The 20,196-nt window shown below is 42.7% G+C and overlaps 1 protein-coding gene across 4 annotated transcripts in view; it reads right to left on the bottom strand.

Annotated features, from left to right (window-relative positions):
* Positions 1 to 20,196, bottom strand: part of usp33 (ubiquitin specific peptidase 33) — a 76,196-nt gene that overhangs the window by 34,725 nt on the left and 21,275 nt on the right. For all 4 annotated transcript variants that reach the window (XR_007955992.1, XR_007955993.1, XM_052011911.1 and 1 more), the window contains exons 10-17: positions 16,898 to 16,976; positions 15,402 to 15,753; positions 13,123 to 13,260; positions 10,456 to 10,568; positions 7,140 to 7,312; positions 6,929 to 6,999; positions 5,905 to 5,938; positions 1,414 to 1,459 (exon numbers count right to left, since the gene is read on the bottom strand). Coding sequence is in view for 2 of the 4 variants with exons in the window: in XM_052011911.1 (XP_051867871.1) it covers positions 1,414 to 1,459; positions 5,905 to 5,938; positions 6,929 to 6,999; positions 7,140 to 7,312; positions 10,456 to 10,568; positions 13,123 to 13,260; positions 15,402 to 15,753; positions 16,898 to 16,976 (1,006 nt within the window). In the remaining 2 variants the exon portion in view is untranslated. The remainder of the gene's footprint in view (positions 1 to 1,413; positions 1,460 to 5,904; positions 5,939 to 6,928; positions 7,000 to 7,139; positions 7,313 to 10,455; positions 10,569 to 13,122; positions 13,261 to 15,401; positions 15,754 to 16,897; positions 16,977 to 20,196) is intronic.

The raw sequence follows: 20,196 nt of genomic DNA, 5'->3' as shown, positions 1-20,196 counted from the left end.
TCATTGTACTGCTGCCACAAAACAAAAAATTTCACGACATACTGTATGTCAGTGATAATAAACCTGATTCTGAACCTAATCACCGCTGTGCAAGTGGAAAATCATTATAACTGCAGACGCTGGAAATCTAAAACAAGAACAGGAGATGTTGCAAATACTCAGCAGATCAGGCCACATCCATGGGAAAAGAAACAGAGTCAATGTTTCAGGTCAGAGTTTGATTTGAGTTTGGCTAGGGCTACTCACTCCAAACTTTGGCCGTGGTCCAAACACAGACCAAAGAGTTGAATTGCACAAGTGAGACACGAGTGATTGCACTTGATATCAAAGAGCTTGAGAGATGAAAATCAACAGGCATCAAAGGGAATAAATTCCAGTGGTTTGAATCACATCACATACAATGGGAGGTGGTTAGGTGTGATGGAGGTCAATTGTTCCAGTCCCATGATATTGAATTTTCAGGCCAGTGTCCTGGGTCCAACCATTGTCGGCCGCTTCATCAATAACTTTCCTTCCATTGGAAAGTCATAAGGGGAACGTTTGCTAATGATTGCACAATGTTCAATTCCATTGGTAATCCTCAGTAAATGAGCTGCAAGTAACATTTGTGCCATAAAAATGTCAGACAGTGTCCATCTCCAACAACAGTGTCTAACCACCTCGGCTTGCCAATCCACGGCATCAGCATCACTAACTCCCCTACCATCAATGTTGAGGATCACCATTAACCATTAACACTATGGCTAGAGAGCTGGGTACCCTGCAGCAAATGGATCCTCTCCTGACACCCATTGCCTTTCCACCACTTACAAGACACAAGTCAGGGGTGTGGCAGAATATCCTCCACATCCTGGATGAATGCAACTCCAACAGCAATCGTGCTCAAAACCATTGAGCATCCTAAATATTCACTCCCTCCATGTAAACCATCCACAAATGCACTGCCGAATGTACTCCACAAACCTTGACCTCTGTCTCTTGGGACAGGGACGGCAGACACATGGATACATGGCCACCTGCTGGTTCCGCTCTTAAGTCACAGACCGTCCTGAATTTCAAACACGTCACCGCTCCTTCAGCATCACTGGTTCTGAATCCTGGATCTGTCACAGTGCCACAGCACTGTGGGCAAACCCTTACCAGAAGGGCAGCAATGGCGGTTCACCACCATCTTCTAAAGGGCAATTAGGGTTAGGCAATAAATGCAGGTCTTGCCAGCAATACCAGGATCCTGAAAAAAAATGATTAAATTGTGTAAAACCCTAACCCAGATGCAAGGCAGGAGAATGAGAGTAAGATCTCGGAATTCCACAGAATAATTGAATTGTTGGAAGTTACCTACATCCAAAGGTTATTTAGCCAATGGAAATAAATAATTCTAAGTAATGATAGACTTACTGCAGTGATACCTACCTCTGGCAACATTAGCACTTTGCAGAATTTTACCCCATTCCTCAACCTGGAAATATAAGAAAAGGCTGGATAAGAAAACAGAAGTAATTGTTTCCCCCCCCCCCCCCACAGAAAATACACAATCCATCTTTTAATGAAATGTGTCACCCAGTTAATTTCCCCAAGCAAAAATTCAGAACATTTGTTTATCCAAACAATTCAATTCAAAGCAGGTGCTTCCCTGCAGATATTCCTTACACCCCACTGCTCTCATCACGTGCCAGCCTCGCAAGTCTTACAGCTGCTGTCCTGTTTATCCAATAAAATTCTGAAGGAATTATTTGCCATTATATTAACCTCTTTAGCTAGATGTCTATTTGCGAGATGAATATGGACAAGGAAGGTCACCTGCCCAGCTTGTCTATTCATGAGCAGCCTTCAGGACCAAGTAACACCTGGTTGGCTGTGGGCAAGCCACATCATTTGCCTGCCTAACACTGTACATCTGAAACAGATACTCTATTCTGAGCTCTGTAGCAGGTAAAGATAAATGGAGGAAGAGTTTTGGCTATGCATCCAAAACCTCCCTGGGAAAAAAAAAGCAACATCCCCACTGACCCCTGAGATTTCTTGGCCCAAATATTGGAGAAGCAATATTTAGGATTAGTTTGAGGACCTTGAATCCATGGATCAGGGTCACACAGAAACTCAGCATGTACAATGGATGAAGTGCATCACCTCACTAGCTAATGTCAGGCAACTCCTACCCCACCTGTGGAAGAGTCTGTAGTTCCTACATTGACCTCATTAGCCACCTCACAACCCACAACATCAGAATGGAACTGTGACCACCTCACCATGCAGCCCCCTCTTAAGTAATGCTGACATGGAGACACAAGAGACTGCAAATGCTGGGATTTCCAGCAAAAAAAAACAAGCTGCTGGAGGAACTCAGTGGGTCAGGCAGCATCTGTGAAGGCAAAGGGGTAGTCGACATTTCAAGTGTCGACCGTGCATCAGGACTATTTGACTAAAAGTGTCCACTGTCCCTTTGGCTCCACAGATGCCACCTGACCAGCCGAAGTCCTCCAGCTGCTTGTTCTTTAAACAATGCTTCAGATTAGATTAGTTTATCACAGACAGCAGCAGTGAAATTCCTTGTTCGCACATGGTAATAATAAATATAACAATAAACGAGTGCAAAACAGCAGAACGGTGCAAAGACTGTAGTGCAATCTGTAGTAGTGTAAAAAGAAATGCTAAAGTGACAATTACAGAGTAACCGAGAGAGGTGGAATTAAGAGTCTGAGAATGTGGCAGTACCACCAGGAAAGGGATGTAAAAGAGGTGATTGGTTCAGAAGTCTGATCGCAGTGGGGAAGAAGCAGTCTTAAGTCTGGACTTTCAAGCTCCTGTACCTTCGCCAGAAGGTAGAAGAGAGAAAAGAGAATGGTCAGGGTGGCAGACATCCTTGATGATACCACTAGCCTTCCTGAAACAACGCACCATGAAGATGGACTGGATGGAAGGAAGCGATGAGCCTGTGACAGACTGGGCTGTGTTTACCAACCTCTGCAGGTTCCATCAGTCTAGAGCAGAGCAGTTGCCATACCACGTTGGGATGCAACCCATCAGGATACGTTCTATACTGCATCTGTGGAAGTTTGAGAGTACCCTCATGGACATGCCGAATCTTCTCAGACGTCCAAGGTAAACACACTGATGTGCTTTCTTGATCATCGCATCAGTGTGAAGAGGTCAGGTGAGATTACCAGTGATATGGATGTCTAGGATCTTGAAGCTGTTGACTATCTCGACAGTAGCTCCATTGATGAGGACAGGGTTATTTTCACTCCAATCCCCCACCCCCCCCTTAGGTCAACAACCAACTCTTTCATCTTGCTGACATTAAGAACTAGGTTGTTCTGTCAACAAGACACGAGGCTTGCGATCTTTTTCCTGTATTCCGTCTCGTCATTGGTGTTGATCCGGCCAGTAACACAGTATCATCGACAAATTTAAAGATGGAGTTGGCGCTGTATCTGGATTAATCTTGTTTCTCCACCACGCTATCTAGAAGTTAACTATGTGTGACGAACTGCATCTGAAGATCTTCCTGATATTAGTTCTAAAATATTCCTTGCCTGTCTGAACTAGCATCTTCTTGTACAATCACTTACAGATGCAAGGTCTTAAACATCTTTCACCTTGTGAATGTCAAAGAGCCTTCCCCTTAATTACGTCCTGTCAAAGCTCAGTTCCAATCAAGGCTACAGTCTTAAATCAATAATCTGCTTCTCTGCCAGCTCATACCAGTATAGAACATAGAACAGTAGAGCACAGTATGGGTCCTTTGGCCCACGATGTTGTGCCGACCTACATAAACCTACCCCACGATTAATCTAACCCTTCCCTCCTACACAGACCATAACCCTCCATTTTTCTTACACCCATGTGTCTATCTAAGAGTCTCTAAAATGTCCCTATTGAATCAGCCTCTAGCACCACTTCCAGCAATGTGTTCCAGGCACCCACCACTCTCTGTATAAAAAATCTACTTCTGACTTCTCCCCTAAACTTTCCTCCACTCACTTAAACGGATGTCCTCTGGTATTGGCCACTGCCGCCCTGCGAAAAAGATGCTGGCTGTCCACTCTATCTATGCCCATCATAATCTTATACACCTCTCATCCTCCGTCACTCCAACTCTTAACCACCCTCCAAAGTGCCATAAGTATTCAACCACATTCTCGGAATAACTAGCTAGAGCCTTGCTATATCCCATAAACTAATACACTTGTAAAAAGATAATGTGGTTTGTTTCCATTATTTTCTTTATAACTTTTGAAATTTCTAATTTATTGTCATACCTCTCAGGAATACTACCCACTTTGACTGAAATTTATTCTGATGACAGGTATCAAGGATACCATGATTTTTGATGAAGTCTGATATTTTTAGTGATCTCCATACCTTTCCTGAAAATCTATTAGCTTTACTTTGTTGTTACTGTAGTCCTGATACTCTGGCTACTGCTTCCACTATACGAGGCTTCATAACAGGTTGCCGGATTAATCAACTGAATTGGCTGTACAGAACTGCATTAGTTCTCTTTGTATTACTCCATTTACAATTATGGTCTGTAATGCTGCTTATGACTGTTTCCCTTCACTTTATCCTTCCGTGGAGAGTCTTCCTGTGATTTTGAAAAATATATCGCGACTCCTTTGTGATTTTGGTCCAGTTTTTCCATGACAAAATCCAAGCCCTAACCATCACTGAAGTAAATTCCTCAACTTTCGTGAACTGTTTTCTTTTAAATTTCTTTCACTTTCTGTTCATGCTTGCTTATTTTTTGACAGCCTTCACTCTGACGAAGGGTTATGCACCCAAAAGAACAACAGCCTGGCTTTTTTCTTCATAGGTTCTCATTGACTCTGTTTCCACGAACGCTCTGCCTCTGTAGCTTGCTTTGTCCTGTTTAGGTTCACCATGCTTCTCTAATACTTTTGTTATAAACTTCTGTTCAACAAATTTACAATTGTGTAAGTAGTAAATCATAACATAAATAAAATTCCTGTATCTTCCTACCAAATAGCACTATGGCAGCAGCCTCATCTTAAAGACTCCATCAGTCCAATAAAACAGCTCACTTCTATCACCACATAGCCAGGTAGGGATGGCAATAAAAGCTGGACTCCTGAGCAACGCTTGTAAATTTAAGTGAGCCTCTTAGTGGTTAGCTAAGGAAGGTTTGACAAATGCTCATTTAAACATGAGTCAAGTTTAGAATAGAAAATAGAATTAATATTGATGAATGGGTGCACAAACTGAGACACAAATTTATACACGCGAGCTAAAGCAAAGAAGATATTGGCGCCACTGCCATGATTTTCCTGCAGCCATACTTACCTTTCGCAATTCTCAGCTGGAGGCCCAGCTGTTGTAACAATGCTGCAAAAAGCAGGTCACGTGCAGTGACTGGGCCTTGGACTGAGGGTCATGAGGCCTCAATATCCAGATGGTTGTTTGATAGATCGCTGCTGCCAAAGGACCTTTTAACTATTTTTGATAATCAGGCCATTTATAAACAGTTCAAATAGATTTAAAATGATAAAAGACAGAGATCAAAGTAAAAAAAAGTTTACACAAGTGTTTCTTCTTTCTAGTGAAGTAAAATACACAAACCACCTTCCTACATTTATATCAGGATGAGCAATCTCATTCAATTGAATGAGGTTGCACTACTTGTGCTGGCCATTCCTGGCATAAAACGGAGAGGCCAGATGAAAAGTGCAGAGTTCAGTGCCAACATCTGACCTCCAGCTCATCTCTAACTTTTGCTTTGCAAAGCACAGGTGCACAAGTCAAAAACAAGCTGACCGAGGAGAAAGTCACCACAGTTCTCTCCAGAACCACTAGCCACATAGGAGTACATTTAGAGTCCTAGAATGGTACAGCATGGAAACAGACCTTCCAGCCCAACTCCAACCCAATAAAAACAATACTTACTTTTTACACTTTTCACAGCTGTACATGTTGTCACCTGCAAAAACATAAAAGAATTTTACAAAGGATATAAATATTAAACATGTGCAATGCCACAGAAGCACAGTTTAAATAAAGGATGAAAAGAATTCTGCTTCTGAGAATTGTTGCTGTTATTAAACATACAATTGTTGACCAATATATTGATAGCAAACAGTCCTGTAAAAAGCTGACAGCCCCATTCTTCATACCTCCTGATTGCTTGGCAGCTGGTCCACCAGGGCTGCTTTTCCTGTGATCCCTTTAAACTCACCAGGGTCCCATTTCCCACGCTGCCTTTATACTCAGGTTCCTGCACTTCCTTTAAACACACCAGGTTCATTGGAAAGTTCGCTATGCTACTGTACACTACCTAAAAAGACTGAATTAAAAATGCGTTGAAGTATTAATTACTGGATACTGAGTAATATCCAATAGTCCAGACAATCAGCCAGTCCCGCACCAAAGCCCTGAGGGTGCCGGATTATCGGAGTTTTACTGAACATACAAAACTATATTTCTTTCATTCCGAGAGCATCCTTGCTGAAATCTATTTCAATGGGTGCCTCTTATAATGTACCCAAAAGTGCTAGCCTTGACTTCAAGAGTTGACAAGGTCAATGGATACTTAAAATGTCAGTGTGAGCTCAGTCCTGCCTTAACCTAATATACATGAAAACAATAGAACATGCCTAAATTCTCCCTCAGATTGGATCAGCACAGATGACAAACTGACCCATGAGCAAGTTGGTCTGTATAGCCTTAGTAAGACATATGTACCAGCATACACAGTGCGAGAGAAACATGCCGCTGACAATTTGTGAATTTCTATTATATAATGTCTGCAATGTGTACAAACACACTGTTAATTCAGGAAAGAGCATGAAAATGAAAGTAAGAGCAATTTTTTCTTTAAGGTCATCCTAAGATATTAAAGCCCCCCTCCCACCCCACATTCCTTCCCCTCCAATGTTAAAATATTCTCGTTGTTCACAAGGTCCTTACTCACCTTTCAGCTCATCTCTAGCGAAAAAGGCAGCCAGGCAATCCTGCAAGGATACAACAGGACCCCAGAACCAACTAGGAAACAGAAGATAACAAACCCAGAAATATTATTGACTTGAAAAGGCCATCATTACTTTGCTTTGACAACTTTAAGTGCTGAAGGTTATCACAGAACTTTTCATTCCACCATCACTAAATTAAGAACTGCTGCACACCTCTTAATGTATTCCATGACATATGCGATCCAACCTTGTGGAGCGTAGGCCTCACCACATGACCCTGCTTTTACCAAGGACATTTGGTGACTTGAGGAATGAAGTTTGGCCAAATCTTCTTTACCTGGGATAGGCAGGGAAAGATCCTGAAATGTCTCCAAAGTGGTGGACACCTATGGACAAATGCACAGGCACAAAGAAGTATAATTAAGAGTAATAGTGCAATTACTGATCAAGAGAGAATACAAGTTAATGTGATACCTTGTTAGCAATGTTAGGGCTCAAAGATGAGCACCCCTTTTAAGGGAGAACCCAAACTACAGAGGGGAAAGGAGAAACAACAATTGAAACATTGACAACTAAACATGCTAAATACTAACGAAATGAGGAACTGTCAGTGGATAGCACTCGTATTCTGCAATCAAGGTCATAATTCTAGGGTTTTAATATGACTGATTTTTCCCTACACACAAAATACACGTCCTTGTGCATTTAATGTTCGCGTTACAAAAAAATACATGCACTTGGGGTTTTAAAAGGAAAAAAACAAACAGTATACACAATAATTACCAAAAATAATACCCTGCAGATTTTTTTTTGCAGCAAGCAAAAGAATGACTGCCTTGAGCAATCAATCACTTCACTGCGACAAGCAATGCCAGTATCAGTGTTAAACAATTCCAGTGTCAATCCCAGGGGCAAATGAGTTAATGGTTGCACCCACTTAGAAACCAGTATTTATGCTGAGTCCATGCCTACATGCAAAACTGCACAGTACACATGATAACTATTTACATAATGCATCAAATCCCTCGAGGTACCTAATCCCACAGCACATTATTATATGCCTTGCACAGATGTCCCTGGATCACACTAATAGGATATCTTAAGCCCAAGTCTACAATTACTGCTGTACAGTTAAAGTACATCAATCAACAATCTCATCCTGCAAGAAATGATCAGTCATAAACAGTAGACAAAGGTCACATGCAATTTTCAGAATTAAAGTGGTTTGGCCCAGCATTAACCAGATTAGCCTTTGCACTAGGATTTGGATTGGTTCCTCTGTCCCAGCCAACTATTTAGATTTTAATTCTGCTTGGCCTGGCTAAATACAAAATTTGATCTAGTAAAATAAATTAAATTAATCTTATTTGAAATTAATTTTAATTAAACAGATGCAATAGATTTTTCTATTAACACATCAAAATAGGACAACTCCAAGCAGTTGACACTTCACTCTTTTACAGAATTTAAGGCTTCCTATTTACTGTGCAGGGAATCAAAGATTGCAAGCACAAAGACAAAGGCACTTCTATTACTTCTTGCAGCTGTCTGGGAGATGAAATGACCAATTTTAAAATCAAACAGACCTGTTTTGGGGATGGCTGGCAAGCAATTCAAACTGAGAAAAAGATGAAGGATGAAAATGGCTGTTAGCTGTGAAAATGTTTTTGTCTCTATATTAAATAAGTAAATGATTTAATTACAGTCAATATTCAAAACTAATGATGTACTACAAGAGCTATACAAGTCAATGGTCAGGTCAGTTTCAATATCCTATCAAGTTTCGGTACTCTAGGAACACATGGACAGGAGGAAGCAACTTAGCCCTTGATTGTTCTGCCATTCATGGCTGATTTGCATCCAAACTCCATCCAGTCCCCTTTGATCTACATTTATTGTACAACATTATCTGCTGATAATGTTGTACAATAAATATCTATTCACCTCAATGTCGAACATTTTAATTGAACTCCAACACTCACAACCTTTTAAGGGGAAAAGAATTCCTAAGATCCACCACTCAGTGCATGAAAGAAGGCTTTGCAATTTCACCCTCAAATGGACTGGATCTAATTTAATGTTGTTCCTTCTTCTAAATTCCCCCATCAGCAAATGCCTTTCTGTAAATCTTGTACTGCATTCTTTCATCTTTTTAAACCTAGCTATTCGATCACATCAAACTCATGAAAATTCAAGGAATTTTTATGCAACCTAATCTCATTTAACTCTTTGAGATCTTGGAGCATGACATCATCTCCATAGCCAATGCAGTCTTTCTGCTTTGTGTCGTCCAAAAACTGAACAGCTACGATCAGATCACAGCTCTACAAAAGTTGGAAGTGTGTCAAGGCCACAGAGTGGATGCAGGTGAAACCCACCACAATGATATTTGGATTGAGAAGCTTTAGTTAGCAGAAACTCATAAACTTGAGCTCGTCGATAGACTCATTGAGTCGGACAGCATGGAAACAGGCCATTCAGCCCAACTCACCCATGCCAACCAGTAAGCACCCTTCCATATTAATCCCATCTCCCAGCACGTGGTCCATAACCCTCCGTACCCAACAATCCAAGTGTTCATCTGCACACTTCTTAAATGCTTTCAGCGACCCAGCTTCAACCACTTTCTAAGGCAGTGCATTCCATGTACTTATCACTCTGCATGAAGGTCTCCCTCATATCCCCTGTAAATCTTCCCTCTTACCCTAAATCTATGTCCTCTGATTTCACCCGCCTCTGATAATGGGGAAAAGTTTCCTGCAGTCTACCCTATCTAGGCCCCTCAACTTCATATACCTCAATCATATCCTCTCTTAACCTCCTCTGCTTCAGGCAGAACAGTCCTAGCATCTCCAGTCTCTCCCCATAACTGAACTGCTCCATCCCAGGCAACATCCTGGTGAATATCCATTGCACCCTCTCCAGCTCCATCACATCCTTCCTATAGCACTGTGACCAGAAATGCGCACAGTATCCACTGAGGTCTGACAAAGTTTTCATAAAGTTGGAGCATAACCTTTCTACTTCTGCATTGAATGCCCCCACTAGTGAGAAGGCCAGTATCCCTTATGCCTTCCTAACCATGTTATCTACCTGTGTTGCCACCTTCAAGGATCTATGGACTTGTTCTTCAAGGTCAAGGACATACACCATGCTCAGGTCTCAATACTCCTAGCCTCATTAGTGCTCCCAAAATAAGTCAATAAAACAGCAAAGGCAAAAACAAATCCAAAAAATGATTCCCAAAAAGGTTGAAAGGTATTGAGACTAAACTGGAAGAACATTTTGCCCATTGTTCATTTGGGGTTCAATTTTAGGCAGTTCCATTTTCAACAGCAACAAACAAGGTGCGGTTGGCCCTACTTCACATCCTCAGATATGCAGACATACTATCTTTTAATGCCAACTAAATTTCAACAGACTGAAACATGGAAGAAGTTGCAAGTTTCTACCCTGAATAGCCCACAAAAACGCACGAAGGTAAAAACAAATTCAAGGAACTGGAAATAGGCCACAAGTTGACACTTACCCGATCACAAGTCAAACACTGCACTGAGCTCACAATTGTACCATCAAAGATGTCAGAGATAACACTCTTGTACTTTGCTTGTTTTCTCTTTTTAAGCGGTGTAAAAGAGGCAACTAAAGAAGAAAGCAAATAAGCAGAATTTCACTGGGAAGGAAGTTTTATATTAAAAGTTATGAACTTGACATACTAACAAAGAGATACTTTATGTTTGAACTCAAAGGGTAACAAGGGGAGCAACTATTGGGAAAGTGGGGATAGAAATGTTTGTTCTTCCTTTTCACCACCTGGGCTACAAATGTGGCAGAGATGGAGAATAAGGAAATCCCCAATGTCTCCATGAAAATGACTTGATCAGCACCAATTCCATTCCAGTCCAAGAAATCCAGGAATTTTCTTAATTTATTGAGCAACTTCATGCAGACAGTTAGGAGCTCAAACTGGAAAGTGGAAATTGCTGCAAAAAACAAAATGCTGGAGGAGCTTAGCGGGTCAGGCAGCATCTGTGGTGGGAAATGGACGGTCGATGTTTGGATTGGGATCCCTTGTACGGACTGGAAATTGCTTTCTTTCTTCTCTTTTTACAATATTTTTATTAATTCCGCAAAGAAAATACAGAGTACACGAATCAAAGAGGTAAAAGTACTACTAAATACATTGCGTTAAATCATAGTTGAAATCACAATAGTCTACATTAATAATCACACATGATAATTAATTAATAATAAATTGGAATAATTTTATTATATAAAAAAATCTAAACCCACTACCAAGACCGAAGCTGTTTACTAAAGGAAAGGACAAGGAAAAACCCTTGACACATGGCAATATCAGCCAATATCTATATTTTAACCACCAAATCAAAGGTTTTGAAAATAATTCTAAAAAGGTCCCCACCGCGTTTGAAAATCTAAGTTAGATTCAGAAATTGAACAGCGGATCTTCTCTAAATTTAGGTATGACATAACATCCCGTAGCCATTGAGCATGAGTAGGCGGAGTGACTTCCTTCCATTTAAGCAACACAGCCCTCCTGGCTATAAGAGAGATAAATGCCAGAATGTGTAGGTCAGAGGAAATTGCTGTTGTAGGGGACAATGAGGTTACGGCAGAGTGAAAGGAGTTCAACTCTGCATTCAAATGGCATCCAGGAATAGTGGTTTTAATGCTAGCTGCCAAAATTAATTGAACACAAATTCCATTAACACAGAATACAAAATTTCACAGAGAGTTAACCAAGATTCTGCTGGTTACACTCTTTTAAAAGCAAGGGAAAAATAAATAGAATGAAGTTGTGATGTAGCTTGCTATGTAAAATGCCAGTTTGTAATATTTCACATGATCGCAGTTTTTCCCACTTTTACCGTCACACAGAACAAATGGAACATCTGAATAAACATATGTTCAAAATGCTAATCCCTTTTCAGAATCAGAATTATTATTACTGAGGGGACGTGAAATTAGGTACTGTTTTTCCATTACTCTTTGTACTTTTTCTTTATTGATTAAATCGGATATTGCTGAAAATACAATAGTGACATTGGCATAAAAATAACATTTTCCCAAATGCCATGCCTGGATATATTTCTCCAGTAGCTTTCCATTTCCTTGCCCAAATGCCATAATTAATATGTGAATTTTAACATAAAATTAGCAGGATTGACGACTTTCACATCCCTATCACCAGCTGACTTTCAGTTGGAGGTCAATGTCCAGAGTGGGAACTCTCCCAAATCCTCAGGTAGGTGCATTAACATTCAAGAGAAATAAGAACACTAGAAAGAGGAGTAAAACCTAAATCACTGGAGTTTAGCAACACTATGACCTCTTTGATCACTTTGCACTAAAATGGACTTTCTTTTTTGTTCAGTGTTAATTCTTGTAAAAATTGTGTGTAATTTATGTTTAATTTATATTTTTCTTATGAATGTTGCTTATATGCTATGTCTATGATGCTGCTGCAAACAAGTTTTTCATTACACCTGTGCATACATGGACTTTTGCATATGACAAAAAACTCAACTTTGACTTTAACATACAGCCCTTCAAGCCTGTTTTGCCATTCAAAAAGATCAAGCTGATCTGATCATTGTCCTCAGTTCTACTACCAAATCTCCATAATCCTCGATTCCCCTAACTCCAAAAATCTCTCTCAACCTTGAGTATACTTAATGACTCAGCATCTGCAGTTCTGAGGTACAGAATTCCAAAGATCCCAACTCTAAGAGAAGAAATTCCTCACCTCTATCTTAAACGGGTGAGCCTTTACTCTGAGTACGTTCCTTAGTTCTACATTACCACACCAACTCAAAGCATCTACACTGTCAAACCACCTCAGAATCCTGTACACTTCAACAAGATCAGCTCTCATTTTGCTAAACTATAAAGAGCATAGTTGCAATCTACTCAATGTTGCCTCATAAATCAACTCTTTCATCCCGGGAATAAACTTAATAAGTGCACTCAGAACCGCCTCCAAGGCAAAACAGCCTTCCTTAAATGAGACCAAAACTGTATGCAGTGCTTGAAGTGTTAATCAGCTCACCGAGTAGAGAACAGAATGCGACACAGAATCTTCGAGTCTGAACAGCAGAGTTACCAGACCAGACAGTAATCTAATCCACTGGGGATAACGTGGTGATTTTCAACTCCAATTTACAGCAGACAATACCTTTTTTGTGTGAGGAAACAAGACCTCCCCACACTGAAGCAGATCTTGGCGGACTGCTGGACAGCCTTGAATTTGCTTCATTCAGCATAGGACTACTAGGTCTTGAAGAACTGTGCACCGACACGTCAGTGGTAATCTCTAAAAGTAAGAAAAATGAGTGTTACTTGCACTGTGCAACTCAAAGAAAACATGAAAGCAGTTTTGTTGTATAATGTGGTTAGTGCCATTTGTTCTTGGATCTTTTGTACTCCTTTACCTACAAATTGGATTTCATGGAACATAGAACAGTACAGCACAGGAACAGGCCCTTCGGCCCACGATGTTGTGTCGAACTAATTAATCTCGTAATTAAATGCCTAACTAAAATAATCCCTTCTGCCTAGACAATGTAAACATCCCTCCATTCTCTGCACATTCATGTACCTATCTAAGAGCTCCTTAAATCCCTCTATCGTATTTGCCTCCACTACCACCCCTGGCAGCACATTCCAGGCACCCATCGCTCTGTGTAAAAAAAACTTGCCCCGCACATCTCCTTTGAACTTATTTCAGTTACTTTTTGGTGCATTAAATGAGTGCTGCATTTAATCTTTTGCCCAATTGTGGGACTCAAAAAATAAAACCACTGAATTCATTCATCTTAAAAACAAACTTACTTGGGTATGTTAGCTGTTTTGGTGCACTAAAATGACCTGCATGATTCATAATGGCAGCTGGTTATAGAGATTTCAGTTCTGCTTCTGTCCTGCAAGTGATGGGAAGTGGGTCTCGCCCTTAAAGTACACTCTCCATTGTAGCCACATCAACTATTCAAAAGGCTGTCATGGAGGAAAGACATGGGGGGGTCAGAGGCAAGTACTTTCACTGTGTTTGCCCACAACGCTTTCTTCCAATGATCCTGCCCACTTAATAACTCCTGTGCTCTTCAAATGGCCCTCAACCACCATGAGTCATGCGTTCATAATGCTCACAGGGATCAGAGGAGTGATTGCTGCAGTGAAAAGTTGCTGCAAGCAACTCATTGACACAGGATTGATACCTTGAAACCTGATACATTGATACCTGCACAAACAGATCAGTGATCAGTCAGATAGGCATAATGAGGAAGAAAACAGCAACTTCCCAACAGGGACACTAATTTATGCATGGTTGGCAATACTGGATTGAGTTTTCACCCTGTCTTACTGTGAGTGAGAACATAGGTTGAAGGTTACATATTTTCATACCAATTTCAATCAATGAAATGAGCATCACATACATTAATGACATTACCAAGAACACGAACGACACCAAAGAAATGACACCCTCAGCCAAAGTACCCAGTCCAATTTCCCTTCAAGTTAAAATAGGCACAGTAGTGTTAAAACAAGTAGAAGTGTGAAAATGTATTCAATTTCTAGCGATATCTATTAAACAATTTGGAAATGGTTAAGAATAACAAGATATTGGGAAACTGCAGGCATGAATGAGCCAAGTGGATCCTTAAAAGCAGGACAACAAATGGAAAGATTCTGGGAAAACAGCACAGGTTGAGAGGACCAAAATTATGCAGATACTGGTTAAAGCACAATACAAATAACCGATTGACATTTGGGCAGTCTGTAATATAAATTATGGAGCAACCCTAGTCCACCATGGATTCTCTCTGAGTTAACGGGAAGATAGGAACTTAATATTTTGATATATAGGTATCATTGGAAAATACTGTATCAATTGAGAACACGGGGTGGCACATCCTGAATTATTGCAATCTATGAGGTTGATTTTATTCTCAGTGCTATTATGAGGAGGTTATAAGATTTTGATTTTGATATTTGAAGCAGATATGCCTTCATCTGCCTTGATCCTTCTTGTGGCATTCCCTCTGCAAACCACTTCAACTCTCTCGCATTTTAAGACACTTCTTAAAACACATTTCTTGGCTATGCTATTGATTACATATCCTAGCAACTTCTAGCAAGATTGCCACCAAATTTTATACAACATTGCTATGAAGCACTTCAGGACATATTACTGTGATAAAGATGCTGTATAAAAGGTTATATTTGGGTGAGATGGAGGAGACAGTATCCTATAAGGTTATCCCCTTATTCTGGGCTGTGGTTCTTTGGGAGGTACTACTTCAGGAAAGACCAGAAGAGATTTAAAAAAATGAAGCAGTGACCAAACTGGCTATAAATCTCAAAAAAATCCACAGAATAGAGGCATATATGCCCCCGCTTGCCCAGCGACCTGCTTTGAACCTGAACTTTCACGACTGTATACCCTTTGATCAGCACCTGCAGAAGTGTCCGTGTCTTTATCCAAATCATCTCCGGAACCGTGGCTATAAAGTTTATGCAGCAAGCTTCTCTCTTGTGGCCGGATTTTAGCTGGTAAGTGGTTCTTCAGTTCCTCATGCACCAGGTCTCCCCCCTGATCTTCGGCCAACATCTTCGAGTTGGTCTCACCGTCGGCCTTATCGCTGCCAGCACATGAATCACAAGACTGAAATTCATTATCTGACAAGTTTTCTTCTTCCATTTGCTCTTCCATGGTTATACATTGGGTATCTTCAATCTGGTCCGCTACTTGTTCCTTCAATTCTTCGTGAAGTTGATCCATCAAACAGCGCAAAAATTCTTGGGCGTCCTGGGAAGGTGACACAGCAGCATTTAAACTAACATTTGGCAAATCACAAGTCAACACTATACTCACTGGTAATTGTCATTTGAAATTGTATCACTGAAGAAGTAGTTTGTTTTATTTAATTAAATCAATTTAAAATAATCCTGAATGAAAATAACATTATCACATTTTATAGGTGATGCTGCTATTGAAAAGGTATTACTTAGAAAAAGAAAAATGCAGCAAAAAATTTTACCCAATCAATCTCAACAACAAACGCAAGGCTCTGATCCTGTTGTCAAGAATGACAATTCCAATGTCTTAAATTGGCTGTCAAGTGCTGTGTACTGTCCAGGGGTCTTTCTCATTGGAAAGGGACCACAACCTAAATATTGGTAGAGCTGCTGTCTCACAGCTCCAGTGGCCCAGTTTCAATCCTGATCTTTGTGCTGCGTGTGTGGAGTTTGCATGATTTCCTTGTGACCATGTAAGTTCCTCCTGGGTACTGTGGTTTCCTTCCACATCCCATAGAAATGTGGGTTGGTAGGTCAACTGGCCACTCTAAGTTACCCCTAGTGTGTGGTAACATCAACGGAGAATAGGTTACATGCGAAGTCATGGCGAACAGGATTGCTGTGTGAACTGGCTTAGGCTTAATGGGCCAAATGGCCTCCCATGTCAAAGGAAATATGGACATATGGATGTGGTTATAAATTTTACATAGCAGAAACCTATTTAGTTTCTTATGCCTGCTCCACCATTCAATACCTCAATTCCATTCGCACACCTATGATCCACATCTATTGAGCTCAATACTGGAAGCTTGAGTTTTCTCAGCAGCCACAGCTTTTTGAGGTGGCTGAAGGGCAAAATAGCACGGCCTATATTTCTATCACCTCTTGAATGAAAATGCACAACTATCTCCTTCATGAATAGTCTCGCTTTAATTACAATACCGTGTCCCAATGTTACCTTCCAGAGTTAATTATTTCTGCAGCTGCATTCTTAATCCTTTTACTTCATAAATACCTTGATATGATCAAAATGAAATCATCCCTACTACAATAAACACAAACTAAGTTTGTTCATCTACCCTGAATTTAACTCTTGGTATAATTCTGGTGAATCTGCACCAGAATATGTCCATTGCCTGTGATAAAATTCTCACCTGTTGAGAATATCCACGAAACATTGGATTCACAGTTTTAATCCCCTGGAACAGACTTGTAGGCACAACATAGCTAGGTCTGTAGAGACAATATAGGAGATTATAAGGAAACGTAACTTGGTTACATATGCACTAGTCATAGTAGATTTATATCAATGGTAGTCGTTCATTACTCAACATGGCCAAAGAAACATGGTAGCACTACACACAGGAATGCTGTTGTCAATTAGACCCTAAACAAACTTGGATTCTTCATTTCCCAGACCTGGCAACTCTTTCATCCAGCAACAAAAAAGATCCAAAAACTAAATGAGGACACTGAACTTCTACTGTTGGAGCTATTGTGCATAGTGTTATTCTTGTTCAATATATTCCAAAAAAATTACAAGTGTACTCTACTTAATACATCAAATTGTGGCGACTCACCGTCTAGTCGGGCGAACCGGCTCGGCAGTCGGGTCGCGCGGTGTCGGAGCGACGAGGCCCAAGATGGCGGCGGGCCTCGTCTTTCCGAGCGACGGGGAGAACCCGCGCGCGGGAAAGTCCTGATGACGTAGGACTTACGTCATTGCCGGTTTTTTGGGCGGGAGTTTTTCTCCCTTAAAGGGCCCGCACAAGGCGGGAAAATAAACCAGTTCTGTTTGGCAATCCTCCGAGTAGAGTCTTGTTTTATTCCGCGGTAGCAACCGCTACATTGGTGACCCCGACGGTCCAAACGGCTTTTGGACCCGCGAAATGGACGACAGCGCAGCAGCCAACGCAGTGGCCCTCAAGCTGCCCACCTTTTGGACACTTCGGCCCAGCGTCTGGTTTGACCAGGCTGAAGCGCAATTCCACCTTCGGCAGATCACCTCCGACTCCACGAAGTACTACCATGTGGTTAGCTCTCTGGACCAGGAGACAGCCGCCCAGGTTGGAGACTTCATCCAGTCGCCTCCGGAGGTAGATAAGTACCCGGCTTTCAAAGATCTTTTGATCCGGACCTTCGGCCTCTCCCGTCGTGAGCGCGCCGCCCGCCTGCTTCATCTGGATGGCCTGGGGGACAGATCCCCATCCGCCCTAATGAATGAGATGCTGGCATTGGCCGAGGGACACAAGCCATGCCTGATGTTCGAACAGGCCTTCCTCGAACAGCTCCCCGATGACATCCACTTGTTGTTAGCTGATGCCGACTTCAGCAACCCCCGTGAGGTGGCCGCCCGGGCAGATGTCCTGTGGAGGGCCAAGCGCGAGAGCGGTTCGTCCGTCAGTCAAATCACCAGGCCGCGAGCCCAACGCCTGCCTCGCCCGGCCCCAGCAACCGAGCAGCCACGCCCCAAGAACCGCAGTCTCGGGTCTGCAGCTCCGAGATTTCTTGGTTGGTCCAGGTCAGCGGACCCTACTTTGCGACGTTGCGACTGGTCAGCCCCGCCCTATTGTCCCTGCAGCCTGGCGGAGACGCGTTTTTGACTCGGTACATGGGTTGGCGCACCCATCCATCAGATCTACTGTCCGACTGGTCGCCAGCAAGTTTGTCTGGCATGGCCTGCGCAAACAGGTCCGTGAGTGGGCCAGGACTTGTCTGCACTGCCAGACGTCAAAAATCCAGCGACACACCAAGGTCCCACCACAGCAGTTCGAGCCTACCCGTAGGAGGTTCGACCACATACACATCGACCTCGTGGGCCCTCTGCCGGTTTCAAGAGGAGCCCGGTACCTCCTTACCATCGTGGACCGGTTCACGAGGTGGCTCACAACTGATTCCTGCGCCCGAGCGCTGCTCACAACTTGGGTCTCACGTTTTGGCGTTCCGGCCCACATCACTTCAGACAGAGGCACCCAATTCACTTCCAGTCTCTGGGCTGCATTAGCGAACCTGCTAGGGACGCAGCTGCACACCACCACGGCCTACCATCCTCAATCAAACGGGTTGGTGGAACGTTTTCACCGCCATCTAAAATCGGCCTTGATGGCCCGCCTGAAGGGTCCTAACTGGGTTGACGAGCTGCCTTGGGTCCTGCTCGGCATACGCACTGCCCCCAAAGACGACCTCCGCACTTCGTCAGCTGAGCTTGTATACGGGGCGCCACTAGTTGTCCCCGGGGATTTCATACCTGCCCTTCAGGACCAAGGGGAACAACCCCCAGCAGTTCTACAAAGACTGCGCGAGAAGCTCGGCGCCTTGGCCCCAATTCCCACCTCATGGCACGGTCAAGCCCCATCCTGCCAGCCCAAGGAACTACGGGACTGTAAGTTTGTTTTCGTTCGCAGGGGCACACCTCGGGCGCCATTGCAACGACCATATGAGGGACCGTTCCGAGTCATACGGAATAACGGATCCACTTTTATTTTGGACATTGGAGGCAGGGAACAGGTTTTCACGGCGGACCGCCTCAAACCGGCCCATTTGGATCTGCAACAGCCTGTCGAGGTGGCCACGCCACGACGCAGAGGCCGCCCCCCTAAGCGGCAGCTGGCACAGCCCACGGACCTTGGGGACTGTCTCGCCGGTTCTGGGGGGGGTTGTGTGGCGACTCACCGTCTAGTCGGGCGAACCGGCTCGGCAGTCGGGTCGTGCGGTGTCGGAGCGACGAGGCCCAAGATGGCGGCGGGCCTCGTCTTTCCGAGCGACGGGGAGAACCCGCGCGCGGGAAAGTCCTGATGACGTAGGACTTACGTCATTGCCGGTTTTTTGGGCGGGAGTTTTTCTCCCTTAAAGGGCCCGCACAAGGCGGGAAAATAAACCAGTTCTGTTTGGCAATCCTCCGAGTAGAGTCTTGTTTTATTCCGCGGTAGCAACCGCTACAAAATCATGATTCTGGAAATAATTCATAAAAGTCATAGAAAATTTGTGACACAGGAAGCCATTTAGCCCAACATCTTTCCAGCAATCAAAAAAGAGCTTTCCAAGCTGCTGAAGGGCAATCTCTTCAAGTGCACATTGATTCTGTACATAACTGCTCACGAACTTTGGTGGAGCAGACTCGATGGGTTGAATGGACTAATTCTGCTACTTTGTCTTATGGTCTTAAAAAGTTTCAAAGCAAGGCGCCATCACAGTTGCTTCTGACTCACAGAAATAGGATTCTTCAATGGCAAATTTGAAACTGACGGCAACGGAAATACCATGGTTGCTACATTTTGGCATTACAAGCAACAGCCAGTTTTAAAACGACAATCTTCTAGAGGAACTCAGTCCTCTTGCAGAGCTTTGATCCAAAACGACATTTCCTTTCCTCCTACAGATGCTATTTGACCTGCTGGGTTCCTCCAGCAGATTGTTTGTGGCTCCAGATGCCAACTTCTGCAGTCTCGTATCT

This window comes from Pristis pectinata, chromosome 3 (assembly GCF_009764475.1).
Source record: "Pristis pectinata isolate sPriPec2 chromosome 3, sPriPec2.1.pri, whole genome shotgun sequence".
In the NCBI taxonomy this organism is placed as follows: Eukaryota; Metazoa; Chordata; class Chondrichthyes; order Rhinopristiformes; family Pristidae; genus Pristis; species Pristis pectinata.
The sequence above is the reverse complement of the archived record's forward strand: the minus strand, read 5'-3'. Positions and strand labels throughout refer to the sequence as shown.